Genomic DNA, 16681 nt, shown 5'->3' with positions numbered 1-16681 from the left:
TCTTGTACTCTTCAAATTAAAAGTACTAAAGTTTAAAGATCAATTTTTAAAATGTTTTGTTATATTTCACTACCTATATATTTTATTTGTTAATTTAACGTGTTTGAATAAATAAATAAAACCTGCAGCATACATGATGATCATACAGGCCTCATTTAAATGTGTGTATTGACCTATATTGTCTTGATATAGCTCCTATATAGTGTAAATGTACAGTTTACGTTATAAGGCTGGATTAGTACCTCCAGGGGCCATCGGGCACTGAAGCTTCTTGGAGACAACTTTTATTTTATTCTGATTGGATAAGGCTGCAGTTTGGTGGAAACCTCTTAACTTCATATTTAATTTTGGACATTCTAGGCTTCCAACAGTGACAATAATTATCAACATCAAGGGATTTGGTTAAGTCCTGTGGCATATTTTTTTTCTCTCATCACAGAGGGCCCTTGGGCACGTTAAAAATGGTCTTAAAAGTAGCATCAGGTTTGTTAGAATGTACATTTGGTATTTTGGTTTTATGTCATTTGAAATGACATTTGCACCATTTTTTTAAAATGTTTTGCTCCTGAAAATGTCAAATGGTGTAACCACAAAATAATGATAAATATTTAATATTTTATCACCTACAGTGTACTGTAGTGTACTTTACAAATAATTACATCATTTAAAAAACATCAAATGAGTATTTTTACATTTAAATTTTAAAGCATTTTGTCCATATTGAGCAGGACATATCCTAACAACCATTTTTTTCTAAATACATTTTGACAAATTATGTCATATTTGTTAAAAAAACAGTGTTGCATTGCAAAAGTGGATTATATCTAATCCACATTTTAGTTTACATTTATTTTCCTGTATATAATCAGATGTTAATGAAAAACTACCGGTCACACCTATGGGACACCGGGTTGCATTACGTCATTGACCCATGTACACTTGCTTTAAACCAATTTTGAGGTAGAGTTAAAGCTTATGAGACTGAAAGCCGGTGCAATTAACAGACATGCTGATGATCAAAGTGAAGCCATGTAATAACTTGCTCGCAGGTACACTAACCTTCTGACAGAAAGCTGTGAAAAAGAAGAAAGAAAAAGCTTAGATGAACAATAAAAAGTCAGCACAGAGGAGTCAAGTGGGAGAAATGCTGTCAGTGTTTCATTAACTCTGCATCAGGCTCCGTTAATGGGCCCCTAACACCCAGAAAATACTGCTGTGGGATTTCATATTGAGATACTGAATGAGCCATTAAACTACTGATCTATACGTCACCGTTAGTTAACTGAAATGTCAGTTATTAGCAAGAATTAGGGTGAACCATAGGCCTTCGTATTTTCCTTGTTTCAGTTACAGTTTATCATTCATTTAAACTGCTGTCGGTGCTAATACGCTGACCAGTGTTATGCAAGGGTGGGTGTGAGAGTGCAGTCTGGCATTTTACTGAAGAATTTTTAATTTTGGTAGGTGTGACATTTACAGCCTCAAGACTGAAATCCAGCCCCATAAAGAGCTGCTGCCCCCTTTTTTTTTTACAGCCCTGTAAATACAGAGTTAATTTGTTTTTTGTCCACCGTGAGATTAAAACATTGAACAGTGAGCACGAGGTGTTTTAAAGAGTTCATTTCATTATTCCATAGTGCCCCACGGTCAGGAAATAAACACACTTGTGGAAAATGAAGTGTCTGATGTGGGTGTGAAACTTTTTTTTTCATTTTTTAAAAGGTCATAGGATTAGAGGGCTAGACACTCCATAACGTATGCTGTTCACATTTGGGGGCGAAAAGTAAAAGAGTTGAAAACTGAGAAGCAACATTTTCTCCCCTGCTATGAATTTTTTTTTTTTTTTTTAACCACATCTACTAGGTCTTGAGCCTATAAATTCAGGCTATGTTACAAGAGCTGTAAAGTCAAGCCACATCTCCCTGATTTCAGTGGTGGCTGGCTGCAGCGAGGCCAGCGGGGGAACAGGGGAGCTTTTTTGCTCTGTGGGACAGTGCGGTCGCAACCTGGTGGTCTAGAGAGCTCAGGTGGTCCCTGACAGGTTCCAAACCCCCCCCCCCCCCCCCCCGCTACGTCCTGACAATCTTAACTTTTCTTGGCTCCAGGCCTGAATGGCTCCCTTTAGGCCTGTAGGACACAAGCCACCTTAAATCGTACCTGTCCTCCATGCATTGTGATCATGGAGGGAGTATTAATACTAGGAAACCTGACATGTATCTATGTGAGGCTTAACTTTACATGGATGTGTTTTACATAAAAGCTGCAGAGGGAGCTGTGTGTTTTTTTAAAAGCTTTGCTATAAAAGCTGACTTACTGTGAGAAAAACTCAGACACAGTTTGTGAAATGAAGCGTGTTATTGAATATGTTACATCCTATCAGGATCACATAACATTCCAAAAAACATAGAGTGTAAAAAACAGACTCTTGGGATACATCTGGGAGGAGATGGGGATCGCATGTTTTTATGCACAGACAGTCAAAAAATGTCCATTTTTGATTCAAGCGATAGTGAGAAGGGCTCGCTCTCTCTTCCTCCTCTTCTTCTTCTTCTCCTGCAGCTGCCCCGTGGCGTCGGCGAAGAACATCACGTCCTCTTTGCTCTCGATCTCCCTCTGGAGGAACTGCATGGCGGCGCTGTTGAAGCCCATCAAGTCCTAAAATGTAAAGAAAAGGTAAAAGTGTGTGATGAAAACTCTGATCCAGTCAAGTAGAAGAATGTTTTGGTTTTTATGTTTTTATGTTTTATGTTACTCACTCTGATCTCTTGCACTTTTGACAGAGTATTGGTCCGTAGCTCGTCTATGACTGACAGCATCATCTGGTTACTGGAGATCTGGCCAAAATGGATCCTAGAAAGAAAAGAGACAATGATGTCAGCTGGGTCTAATCCTTTATACAGCAGATGTTTCCATGGCAACTTGTGCAGGTTTATAAAAATATTTGCTCTACAAAAGCAGTGGACAAGATTTATTTATCAATATTTCTGTTCTTAAGCACTAAATGACAAAATCCCTGCGCTATGAAGATAAATGTTGTAAGCACTGTTCAAGCAGCTGAATCTTTAGTCCATCTTTTTCTTTTTATGGACGTCAAAAAGGTCCATAAAAGGAATAGAATTTCAACCAAAATATTGTTTATATATTTTAATATTCTGAAATAACCCTAACTGTGGAATGGGATTTTATTTTTGTTTTGTTTTTTTGTCATTGAAGTAGGTTTTCAAAATAAGATACTTGTATTTTTTTCAGTCTCTTTTATTCACTGTTGACTGTGTATGAAATGTTATAACTAGAAATGAATCAGCTGAAGCTCTGTGGGTTTTTAATGCTAAAGCTTTTAATCATTGTCATTGAGGAGCTGATAGCTTTACATCCTCTGCAACAGTTACTAACACTGACAGCACTTAACCAATCAAAACATACAGGCTTTTAGCTGGCATCTTAATGTGAAAAAACTTCTTAAAACACTCCCAGATCAACTCCCCCCCCCCCCCATTTTTACCAGTGTTCTGCACAAACTCTCTTTTCTCTTACACTCCCAGGTTGAGCACTTACTTGAGCAGGAAGAACAGGCAGCGGCAGACCAGCTCCACCTCCAGGCCCTGATGGATGTAGCTGTTAAACATCGTCAGCAGCTGGGGGACGTAAGGGAACGGCAGCACCAACAGAGACACCTCCAGCTCGCTGATCATCGCAACACACACACACAGAAAGAAAAATAAACCCAAATGAGTGTATTTATATACAAAAATGCCCTGCAAATGAAGTCAGAGAGAAGAAGTGATGCACCTTACCTGGATCTGACTTTCTTTATGACGTCTAAAACATAGCGAGACGGCTGCAAGAAGAACAGAAACAGAGTCACCTCCAGCTGAAAACAATCTAATATGTTCACTTTTTGATTGTATTCTACATCGCTGCATCACTTACTGAAACATTTCCGAAGGCCACGAGAATAGGGTTAGGTTTTGGTAGAGGTAGCTGCAAAAAACCACATCAGCTGTTTGTCACATTTATTTCATAAAACATCCTTTAATCGTAAAATAAAATACACCAGAAGGAAAGTTTTAGATCTCACATCCATAAACAAAAGAAATCAATCCAAAGCTGAAACTTTAATTATTCATATCTTTTGGGAGTACAAGTTGCAACATCACAGCTGATATTCTCTTTTTGTTTCTCATTGGTCGGTGTGTGGTGTTTTATCAGTGCGGTTGCAGCTGAGTCCTCTCACTCAGCATCTGCTCGACATTATTGAGACAAGATGTTTTGCCTCTAGGATGAGGAGCAGCGGTGTCACGCAGAGGTTGTCAAAAGTAGGGTAAAGTGGATAATGTGTGTGTACCTCTTTGCCTTCTCTCCTGCAAGCGTATTTATACTCTTCCATCTTCCTTTCTTCTGCTTTGTAGAGCTCCAGAGCCTCCATGATTCGCTCTGCCTGTAGACAGATCACACAAAAAGCAAAGACATCAGCAAAGGACACAGAGGTTTGTAAGTAATCTATGAAGACTGGAGAAGGTTGTGGTTGGAGACAGTAAAGAATGACACTAGAATGAGCCAATCAGAGACAGAGCAATGGACTACAGCATCTTTTGTGACTTTAAAGAGGTGAAGTGAACTCACAGCTTTGACTGTTTCAACTGTCTTCTTTGCAGCGGGTGCTGCTTCCCCTTGAGTCTCTCCAGGCACCTGTAGAAACAACCAACAGAAATTTAAATGAAGTAAATGTCTCACTGTTATACAACACAGCTACAGCTTTTCATTAATCTTATCATTTTCTTTCTTTTTTTTTAATGGTTTTACCAGGTGAGAATGATGCCAAGTCAAACTGTTATTAAGCAGACATGAAAAAGCCTGACAGCTGTTTTTTTGTGTTAATGAATGTTGACATCTGAGTTCAAAAAAGTAATGCTTGTGCCAAGTCTAATTTTGACCCACCAGCACCACCAAAATCAGGGCAGTCAGTCTGAAGCTTAATTATTTAAAATACAGGTAATAACTTTATTAATAATAACTTTATTTATATAGCACCTTGCATACATAAAATGCAGCTAGTTCAATCTAACAAAGTGTTTTACATTTGAAGCAATAAAACATGAGCACAGCAAGTTAAAATCACCATCATAGGTTAAAAAAAACAAGTAAGAAATAAAAATTAAATAGATTTAAAAGATGAAACTAAATAAAATCAAGTGTAAAACATGAGATTAACTAAAAAGCTTAGTGGTAAAGGTATGTTTTAAGTTGAGGAAGCCAGTGCATGTCAAATGGGAGTGATGTGCTCTCTCTTTTTGCTTTGGGTTAAAAGTCTTGCTGCAGAGGTTCTGTATGAGTTATCATTTCTGTATAGATGTTTTTTGGGAGTAAAAAGAGCATTGCAGTAATCTAACCAGGTGTTGGTTTTTATATTATATAATGTATTTAAAGATGTAATAAAACGCTTAAAGTTAGAAACTGAGTGCTCACCACTGGCATATCTCCTTTGGCCAAGCTCTCCTCGAACTCTGCTTCTCGCTCCTGTGAAAGCAAAAAAACAAAACAACAGGGTGATTTAGAGACCTGAATGTCGTTGAGTCTATTCATCTCAATAATTGTCAAATCGGTTCTTCACCATTTCTCGTTCCTCCTCCAGGATGATTGGCTCCCTGGTCCTCTCCCACAGGCGCAGGGACTTGTCGTGGGATGCTGACACGATGTGGTCTCCGTTGGGGCTGATGGCCAGACACCAAACCTCACGGTGGTGGCCCTTTAAAAACAGAGAAGACTCTTTTTATCTACATGTTTCTGCTGGTGCTGCCTTCAGACCAAAAAAGCTACATTTTTTTAACCCCGGCTAGAGAGTTTTCATCCATCTGTTTCTTCCTGGTGTGCATTGAGCATCACATCCTAACTTTTTAATCCTCAATCAAACACAAAACCACTCAATTAACACCACTCTGCTACTCTGCTACTAGTTCAACCTAACAATCACCTGGAAAGCATTTTCACCCCGACCGCACGTACAGACCACCGCTTTGCCTGCGTGCGTTTAAAATGTACCCGATCTAATAAATTAGATTGGATCTCTTTACGACAAAGTCTGCTTTACAGCTGACGAGTGAGGTGCAGACTTTTTTTTTATTTTTTTTTTTTACATTACAGCATTTGAGATGTGGAGCAACACTCAAGGCCAATGACTCCCAACATGAAGGATAAGGCGAAAATCACCTCGAGCGTCTGGATAAGCTCAAACTTGTCGGCGTCCCACTGTTTGATCTTCCTGTCCTTCCCCGCGGTGAAGAACAGGTGAGTCTTGGGAACAAACTGGAGGAACATGACGCTGCGGAGAACAAAAAAAAAAAGAGAGTTTAAGGATAAAACATGATAAAAAATTAGGCATATAAGGCAATCAAAGAAAAATGAATACAGAGAGGCTGAAAATTAAGCAAGAAAAAAAAAGCAGTGAGGACAGAAGGTGAGAGGATCTGTGAGAACACAGATGAGCGGTGAGATGAAAGAGCAGCTGGTGTGAGATCACAGGGCATGGCCGAGTTAACCGGACACGGATCAGAGTCCCTGACCACAGCAGATGAAGTCAGAGCTGGAAGCCCGACAGCGTGGAAAAATGATTTCATCGTAGTATATATTTGATCGGAAAAATTGTTCCAAACACCCCCGTGGCTGTTTTTGGGTCGGAGTGTGCGTTGTTGGGGCGTTACCTGTCGTCGTGAGCAAACATGGAACGGTGACAGTCGCCGAAGTCCAAACCCCAGATCTTCAAGTTTCTGTCAGCGGAGCCGGTGGCGATAATTGTGTTATCCTGGATTTGAATGAAAACACAGGGTCAGAGTCAGGGGGGCAGGAAATGATTTACATTACTATACTCTCTATTTATAACGGGGTTCAATTCAAAGGTGATCAATAAGGTTTAGAGCCATGGGCAAATCCTGCCTCATTGTTTTACAGTGGAAATATGAAATAAGTGCTCAACAATTAAAATGCTTTCTGCTGCTCTGACTTGTGACTTCAATACAAGTTGAATGCAAATCATTACTTTATGCTGCACTCTCATATATAGGCTCTATTTTAGTCTAGCTTTATGCTTTCTTGCTCTCTTTTTATTATAATTGGGTTTTCTTGTTTTTAATTGTATGTTTTAATGTTTCCAATTTTTATGTAAAGCACATTGAGTTGCCCCTGTGTATGAAATGAGCTATAGAAAGAAGGGGGCTGAATGCTTTTTAAAGGCATTGTAAATTGCTCAAGCACTAACCTCCATACAATCACATTCAGTTGACATCACAGTTATTATTTTATCCTCACCCACCCAAGTGTATACACGCACTTTATACATACCCCTAAACCCTCACATAAAGATACTACGGTGCTAAAATAAGACAAAAAAAAATGATTTTTTTGATGATGATGATGATTTGTGATTCTGTGACTCCACTCACTCTATAAAGATTCACAGATGAGACGCCATACTTGTTGGAAATGTTTCTTTTTGTTGCTGTCATCCAATACAGTCCTTTCAAACTTCAAATAATAATTATCAGTAATTCCCAGCTGTGTAATTACATCAATGACTATGAACCAAGTAAGTGTCAGAAAAATGATGAATGTATTCACTGATTGCCAATTCATTTCTTGGTTTTGCTAAAATTAACACTCTTTGTGCTGCTCTTTATAATATGCCGCAGCTTTCTAAACAGTGTTTGCTACAGGTCTGATTGCGCTGAATGAAACTCCACCAAAAAAAAAGCATTAAACTTCCTGTTGCACAATCCACTGCTGCGCCCATCTCACTTGCAGTTTAGAGATGTTTAACATTGTTTAACAGCCTGAATCCACATCCAGAGAACAGTTAGAACTACTGTTACCATCTATAGCAGTCCAGATCAAATATTCCACACCTGAGGAAGTGGAATTTAAGACATTTTAATACCTTCTGAGACATTTTTAGAGAATTGAATTCAGTGCTTTTAAAGACTTCTCAAGACCTGCAGATGCACAACTATTAACAGTGATCATATGTAAAATAAAGTATATTAACACCTTTATTACTAATGTCTAAGAGCAGCTGACAGTTATCAGTTTCTGCAGGTTACTCACATGTGAGATATCCAGACAGAGTACAGGCAGCTTGTGTCCATACAGAGACAAGAAGAACTGAAAGAGCAAGAGACAGAAAGGTTTCATACAACATAAACAGAATCTATGACATTATTATAACATGCTGTGTGCAGTGTGTGTGTGTGTGTGTGTGTGTGTGTTTTTACCTTCAGTGTGTCTGTATAGAAGACTTTAACAGTGCAGTCTAACAGAGAGACGGCCAGCAGTCTGTGGTCAGGAGAAAACTTCACACACAGGACGTCTTCCTCCAACTGCAGGGTGCGTGTGTGTTTCACTGTCAGCCTCCTGTATCACACAAACACACACTATTATCACACACAGTATTATACCTGGTACACTAGGAATACTGCATTCTGATTGGCTGGCAGGATCATTTTCTACCTGCTGTGAATAAATAGGAAATCTAAACTAAAGCTTTAATGTAGACATGTGGTGTGGTGTGTTAAATCTAGTATTTGTTTGTAGGACATGTTAGGGGTGTCCCAACTAATTATGTTTATAATGAATGTTCTAAAGACTCATTTTACCATGAAATAAAAACAATTTAATAAAGTAAATCTGGAAACATCTCTGTTGTTACTGAGCCTGTGTTCTTTTAAACTGAACCACATGAGATTACGCTTAATTAACCACATGGACTTACTTCTGGCTAGTCCCCTGGTCCTTGATCAGCTCAAACTCCCAGAACTTCACGGTCTTGTCTGCGCTTCCTGTCACGATCCCCCTCTACACACACACACACACACACACACACACACACAGGGAAGCCAGTGGATACAGTTAAAAGATGCTTTCTCTAATGTGAATGATGCAAAGGTAGAACATGTTGAGGACGAGGGCTGTGTGCAGTCAGGTGTACCTGGTCTGGGGCCAAGCAGATGGACCACACTGCTCCGTCGTGGGCATCTACGGTCTCTAGGAGGCTTCCTGACGCCAACTCAAAAATCTGAAGTTTACCGCTCTGACAAGGAAACAGGATTCAGTGAACACAAGAAATCAACCCAGAAAAATGTCTCTTATAAGCTAAACAAACATAGCAACACTGTCCTTTAATTCCACAACAACAGGCTTCTAAATAGCAGCAGATCATAGAAAATATGGATCAATAAACTTTTTCTACAAAGAATATCTCTATATATGTCAAGGCTCAAAAATCCAACAATAAGCTGGTACTTCTGAGTGAGTTAGTGTGTGTGTGAATACCTTAGTTCCCAGGATGACCTGTCTGTCTCCGGGCACGAAGAGGGAGCAGAGGGCGTACTCACACGCCATGGTGCGAACCACCTGCAGAGTCGACCTGTAGAGACAGGGTGGGTCATCCTGTTAAGACGGCCAATCAATGACAGCGAAAAGTCTGTGACAAAACCCGACTAATAACCGGTTGGAAGCTGTTTTGTTTTTTTTACCTGTTCCACACTTTGGCCGTGTCTCCGGAGGCGGAGAGGACGGCCAGGTTGTCTGAGCTGAAGGCCAGCGTGCGGACGTCGGTGCGGTGGCCGCCCAGCGTGAGGCGCGCCGTCTTATTGGCTGCGGGGGTCTTGTCTGAAGTCTTGAGGCTGTAGGTCTCGATGGTGTTGTTCTGCAGCAGCAGCGCCACCTTCAGCTCGCCGCCGGCGCACGACAGACACTCCACCCACCTGAGAGGACAGAGAACGTGTGTATGCGTATGTGTGAGTACATCATTTCTGCTGACAGTAAAGCTCTGCAGAGAGTGATACAACTCAGTCTTAGGTACAATATTCAGTCTATTGAGTGAAAATAAAGATTTAATTAAGGTTACACCATTTTCTTACACTCTCTTTTTCCCCATTGTATGATTGTTTATGTAGTCTGTCTTATTGGTTCATTTTTATAGTTTGTATTGATATTCAGCACTTAATTCAGATGTAGCGCTCCTTACCTCGTTGTATAATCTTGTACGATGACAATAAAGGCTTTCTATTCTATTCTATTCTATTCATCCGTCTTTTTGGATCTAGTTTAGCTTACTTTAAAAGCTTTTAAAACGTTACCAACCTGATCTTGGCAGAGGCCTTGATGTTAACCAGTCTGATGATCTCATCCTTCAGCATCCTCTCCACAACTGGCTCTGCTGTCTCCTCCTCTGCATCATCCTGAGCTCTGCAGCAGGAGGCACACAACATGCTCAACAACTAGGAAGCTCCTACATACAGTGTGCACTCTAAGACAAATATGACTACTAAGTGTTTTAGTTGATTAAGGACTGAAATTAGCAGTAGAAGACATAACAGCAGAGGTGATACAGACAGATGGGAAGCAGAAGTATTCAAAGTAATGTGGACTGTAATCAGTAGTGTGACTTGTAGCAGTAGCAATAGTAATAAAAGACATGAAACTTAACAGGAATAAAGAGCTTTTTCTTACTTGGCCGCCTTCTTTTTAGCTTTCTTCAGCTTCTTCGTCATCTTCTTCTGCACTTCGTCCTCTGACAGCACGGTGAAGAGCTCCAGGACTGAGTCGTTGCCCTGACGATCGGGGGCGACAAATGTTTTAAAGTTTGACGTAAAGCATTCATTGCCTGTTGATATTAAATATCAATAATGCCTTTTGAAGTGTCGAACTGTTCTGATAAATGACTTGGCTGTCGATTTTATGTTTTTTTTTTCTCATTATCAACAAATTTCATGAGCGGAGCCAAACCGACGATGAACTCATCCTACTTTATAAGTATTGTGTGTGTATCCAAAAGTTTGATTTATTTCCTTCCTCTGTGTCATAGAGCTCTGTTGTTGCTCAAAAGACATTAAAAACACATCAATGAGCCACGCAACTCCCTGCAAGGGGGTCACACGCTCCTTCATCCTGTATCCAAAAAACCTATCCAAAGAGTACCACTCTCTTCAGGAACATGTCACAGTGTGATAGTGACTCACTGACATGTTTTTAATCTTTTTTTTTTGGACAGAGAAATATGATTAATCAGACCTTGGTTTGGCTCCGCATGTGAAATTTTCCGTAACTGTAAGAAAAATAAACAAAATCAGCGGCCTTTTCCTTTAAGGGTCACATTTGAACACATTACAGTGACTCCAGCTGACAGCCAGCTGAACACCGTCAAACATGTTGACTGAGTCTGTGCCTGCATGAGTGGAAATAACTTGTCAGTTCAATGTTTTTCTAATCCAAACAACACTAAGGAGAGACAGTGGAGCCAAAGGATTCGCGATGCTCATCAAACGGTCCCTTCTCTGTCTCATGTGGTCGGAACACAAACAAATAATGGGATAGAAATTTTGCAGATGGGTCTGTGAAGCGTTTCTTTGCTCTGCTGCTGTCAGTCTGTGGTCTGCTGGAAGTTTCTGAGTTTTACAGTTCTTGAGGGAATGCTGACGTTGTTTGTATATTGTGTGTTTGTCTGAGGCTATTCGAAGATGTTTCAGCACTCACGTGGCAGGCGATGACTCGGGCCTTGCTGTCTGTTGTCATCGACACCACTCGATCTCGGGCGTCTCTGAGGATGGAGCCCGCTTTCTTACAACTCAAGATCCGCTGAGGAGACGAAGAAAGAGAGAGAGAAGAAAAAGTTTAAAGCCAAGAAGAGGAAAAAGTAGATCTGTCTCAGTTCTCCTACTCCTGTTATTCACACAAAACACTGCACGTTATTACATGAATGACATTTCTCAAACCTCTTCAGGACTCTCATCCAGCTCTTCCTTGTTCTCTTCATCATCATCATCATCATCATCCAGCAGTGATTTCCCTTTCTTCACCTTGGGCTCACCATCAGCTTTTTCCTGAGCAGGACCGGACAGAGTTCAATAATAACATACTATACTGCACAGAGCCTGCTGCCTGTGATGTAGCTACAGTCTTATAATGTGAGCTATGGGAGTGCCATGTCTTGTTGCAGGGTTAATAATTAGGGTTTCAATCAATAATCAATTCACTTGATGGTCAGATTTTTTAGCTTTTAAACCTCACATTTATCTGTTTGATCAGACTTTTTTAATTTTAGTTTTGCTTGTTTTTTAGTGATGAGCATTCACTGTATTCAATGTAGTCAATGATGCAATGCAACAACTACTGTCAAATACAGCAGCTAATAAATGATACAAATCTAATACAGAAGAATCAACAAGCACATAAACTATTTCTTTGTGATTCAATTCAAGTTTCCATAGGTGGCAGCGATTCTTTTTTATTCCTAATAAATTCTAAACAGAATAAACCAAATATCAATCAGTTATAACAAGAACTGAGATCTTCCTCACCTCCTGCAGGTAGCTGATGTCCCAGGCTCGAAGTTCACTGTCTGCTGAGCCTGTTAGCAGCCTGTTCTCCTGGTTCAACAGCGCCATGCCCCATACCTAACACACACACACACACACACACACACAAAGATGCATAGAAATGTGTGAGTGTTCTTAGCATTTCCTCTTAAATTTCAAGAGGTGCATTCCTGCTGACGACACTGTGTCTCAGTCAGAGTGAACTCCTCATCCATTCCATCCTGTCTCCTCTGCTTAATGTCAACAGTATATATAATGTAATCAAATTACCTTTTTTGAGACAGAACTGAAACTATGTTAGCTCCGTTTTAGAATTTAAAAATCTTGAGAACTCCTCTGATGACACTGCTTGTGTTTACAATGTGTTCGGTCAAATGAAGTCAGACCGCCTCCGTTTTTTAGGCTCATTCAAGACAGGCTTTTCTGAGTAAATATCCCTCTGAGCCTTCCTCACAGAAAGCACCCCCGTGTTTATGTTAATGACTATAAAGTAAGGAGACACTCACCTCACTGCGGTGGCCCACCATAGTCTTGAAGCAATGCTGTGTGTCCAGGTCCCACCACTTCACAAAGCTGTCCTTGGAGCTGCACAGAGGGACAGACTGTGTTAGTTATACTGCACGTCTTCAATTGAACAGTATTAAACTTTGAAGTGTTTTTTATTTATATTCAATTAAATTCAATTAAAAAGTTATCTACTTAAAGACGATGATGTTTGAAATGTAACACCTGAAAGCTCAAATTGAATCCAATCGCAAGTTCACGACCTCACACCTACCACATACATGCATACAAAGCAGATATTTGAGTGGCAACATCTGAGAAATGTCATAATCCCAAATTAGCATCAAATTCAAATGGAGGCCTCAGCAGCAATGTGCTCGTTTGTCCAAATCCAAATGAGGTCAAACAGACAGATGGTGTAGAAATCACCACACTAACTCTACTGATAAGAGCCCTAAAGCACTCACGTCCATCTGTCTTTAATACAGAATGAACAGCTGCTGTGAAAGTGACACAAAAAGCAAGATTTCTATCTGTTTGAATCCGGGAAAATAATACTTGACATTCGTTTACGTGCCGTCAATTTTGTTTTCTGGACTTCGGTCAGTGACCAAGAAGCTGTAATATCAACATCTGGCAGCAGGTTAGAATTAATTTGCCATTTGCTTTTTGGCTTGAGAATAAGATTTCCTCTTCTTCAACATACTGACCACACATGTGCGAAAAGTGTGTGAAGAGGTCTCTTAAAACTATAATAACGAGTGGAAATCATTTAACAGTACAGGATTTTCAGAGTGACACATCCCCAGTGTGACATTAGAACTGTCACAAGAACTACTTTTGCTGGACGATATATTGTCTCAGAAATAATCACGATAAACGATATTATCGTCATTTGCGTCATCATTTTAAACCACTGATATAATGATAATGCAATCCATGTATCATACGATAAGTCCATATAAAGACATGATGATGTTGATAATTATGTTATTGTATGATAAATTGATAATAGATAAAATTGATAAGGCCTATGTGACACATTTGACTGTTCTTTGTCCACACTGATACTAAGTGACAGTAATGATGTGCTGCTTGTTACCTGGTGACCAGGAGGTTCTTGCCTTTGATGAACAAGGCCTGTGTGATGATGTCTTTATGACCTTTCAGCCTGTACAGACCACACTCATTGATAATGTCCCACACGATCACATCTGTGTCCTGAAGGAGGAGGAAAAGGTAAATATCATGATTAACATATGCTATGACAAATTAAATGGAACTATTTGAAAACCAATCTAGCTTGTAGTGATTCTATTATCTACACTCCTCGGGTAAAGCTGCGTATGTGTAACTACATTCTCATCTTGATCTCAAAGGTTATCCACACACTAATTACTGAGTCCAAACCCTCCTGATTTACCTTGGAGCCGGTGACGAGTCGTGCTCCCAGCGCGTCATAGTGTATGACGGTGACGGCGGACTTGTGGCCGTTGAAGGAGACGTTGCTCTCGCCGTTCAACAGGCTGAAAATCCGCACGGCACCGTCCTCGTAGCCCACGGCGATATTGACGCCATCGGGTGAGGGGCATAGAAAGGTCACCTCGTGTTTCTGTCCCTGCAGGATCAGGACCTAGACAAAGAGACGAGGGAAGACTGAGGTTTATATCCCAACATACGCTACTCATCTTTCATTTCACCGCCGTCACAATCACATATTCTGCTCACCTTCTCTGCTTTGCGGGTATCCCAGATGAAGACTTGTTCGCACGCAGCCACAGCAACGTAGCGCCCCCTCTCCCCCCCACGGAGGGTCACGTAAGAGATGTTAGCTTTTTGACTGCCGATGACTCCAAACACGGCACTGGCCACATAGCGCAGGTACTGCTTGGTCAAACCCATGACCGGCGGCCTCAAGGTGACTCTGATCCCTGATACATGAGAACATTGAAGAGACTGGTTAGGATGATCGGGGGTCACTGTTAGCCTTTATCAAACTATTGTACAAGTATCCAGGAATCATAATAGAAAGATTATCTCTCTTTTAATCCTCATTTTCAGCAGCTGTTGAAAAAACTGAAGTTGAAACTGGGTTTTTATTTTAGAAATAAGTCTTGCTTTTTCTTTGAGGCCAAAACATTCTTGTTATTGTCCTCATTGTGTTATATACATGCACACATCATTGCAATAGTGTTCACCATGGAACACTGAGGTTTATTACAAATCTCAAAGTCCTTACTCAACACTTCTCTAGACGTAACCACTGGCAAAGTGTTATTATGAGGCTATTCTTGGTCTGCTTCCATCTCACCTGCACATGTATATCCTTCAAAAATGATGGTATGGGAAGTTACTGTCTTCACTGACGGGATTTATTGTTACTATCTATCCCTAAAGCCTGTACTGAACTGGGAAACCAGCCTTTAAGATTCTCCCTCTGTTTGGAATCTAAATCAGCTGAATCCTGGGAACCGGCTCTGGCTAAATGATTTAAAGTCACTGTACATGACTTGGTGGCTGACATATCTGGTTACAGATGTTTTGATTGACTTATATTGCCCCAAATATTGATACCTGTCAACGAATACTAATGTATATTTATTAATATGTTATGATTATGATTATGTAATTTAATCTGCATTTTCATTGTAAATTCTTCTGTTGTTTGACTTGTCCTGGTTAGAGAAATAAAACGTGTAAAGGTGAGTAAATAGTGACTGACAGTCTCATGATAAATTAATACTTTACTGCGTGTCTTGGATAAACATATTGACTTTATAGTTTTATCGTCTGTGGTCTCACAGTAATATTCGTAGAGGTACATGACATTATTATAATCCTTTTTTGTATCGTATATGCTTATGACTTGCTATAAAATACAATATAATCCAACCACAAACTTCTTTTCGGCATATTTTAGCTAGTTACAGTAAGCTAGTCAACGTTTGTCAGATAAGCGATTGTTTTAATACACTGACTGGCCCGAGCGGTGGGCGGTTCATGTCGTCTCGTCGTACACAACTCAGCACGCTACTAACCCCGCCCGCCCAGCTCCCACTTTACGACAAATCGAGTATACGCGTTTTTCCTGAACCCACGTGGTGACGTTTCTGAGCCAATGTAGCTCATAAAATCATTTATGTTGTATAAATATGCGTCTGTATGTGTTTAATAAAGTGTTGGCTTTTCTGTGTTAGTTGCAGCTCATTTTATATTAAATTAGTTTGTCTCCTACCTCTGAAATGCGGCTCTCTGCTGGTTGTGTCGTCTTGTGTTGTGTAGAGTTGAAAGTGTTTCAGGCCCAACACATCGAGCACAGATGTATACGATCGTAAAAGAAAGGATAGATTCTTGTTGTCACTGTGCACTGCTATTGTGTGTGCACGAATATGACACAAAAGTATCGTTTCAACTATATTCAGCTGCAGTTTATGGACACAAGTGTATGAAACTGACAGTTTTGCCCTGTTTGTCCAGCTCATCCGCTTTCATTCTATTGCTTTTGTCTGCGAGCCAGAAGAAGCACAAACACACTCAGAAACTTTATTACAAAATTAAAGAAATAGTCCAAAATACTCCTCATATTTTGCTATAGATAACACATCTTATTATATTATATATATTATTTATTTTAATGCTTGTTAGAGGTCAGTTCAACGTCAGTGATTCTGCGCTTCAGAACAATGCAGTGACTTTTCACAGGCCCCTAAACAGACACAGCGGAAGTGTTTTTCACTTACTACTATTAGTCAGCTGATTAGGAGCAAAAGAGATTCGTCAAGTGCAACAGAAATAGCAAAGACAACACCGGA

At 40.1% G+C, this 16681-nt stretch overlaps 1 protein-coding gene across 1 annotated transcript; it reads right to left on the bottom strand.

Annotated features, from left to right (window-relative positions):
* Positions 1 to 2336: 2336 nt before the first annotated feature.
* On the bottom strand, positions 2337 to 16134 carry wdr3 (WD repeat domain 3). Its single transcript, XM_053328516.1, has 27 exons — positions 16105 to 16134; positions 14598 to 14800; positions 14293 to 14502; positions 13972 to 14090; positions 12872 to 12950; positions 12348 to 12443; positions 11763 to 11870; positions 11524 to 11625; positions 10501 to 10601; positions 10132 to 10236; positions 9522 to 9752; positions 9319 to 9412; positions 8975 to 9076; positions 8759 to 8841; positions 8262 to 8400; positions 8095 to 8151; positions 6699 to 6799; positions 6208 to 6319; positions 5612 to 5746; positions 5467 to 5517; positions 4624 to 4689; positions 4346 to 4438; positions 3931 to 3981; positions 3795 to 3838; positions 3556 to 3684; positions 2757 to 2850; positions 2337 to 2655 (listed from the first exon to the last, which is right to left on the bottom strand). Exons 2-27 carry the CDS (start codon positions 14769 to 14771, stop codon positions 2500 to 2502), a joined length of 2832 nt encoding a protein of 943 aa, XP_053184491.1. The 5' UTR covers positions 14772 to 14800; positions 16105 to 16134; the 3' UTR covers positions 2337 to 2499.
* Between the last annotated feature and the right edge of the window lie 547 nt (positions 16135 to 16681).

This window comes from Scomber japonicus, chromosome 11 (assembly GCF_027409825.1).
Source record: "Scomber japonicus isolate fScoJap1 chromosome 11, fScoJap1.pri, whole genome shotgun sequence".
Lineage (NCBI taxonomy): Eukaryota > Metazoa > Chordata > Actinopteri > Scombriformes > Scombridae > Scomber > Scomber japonicus.
This window is presented reverse-complemented; position numbering and strand designations above follow the sequence as displayed.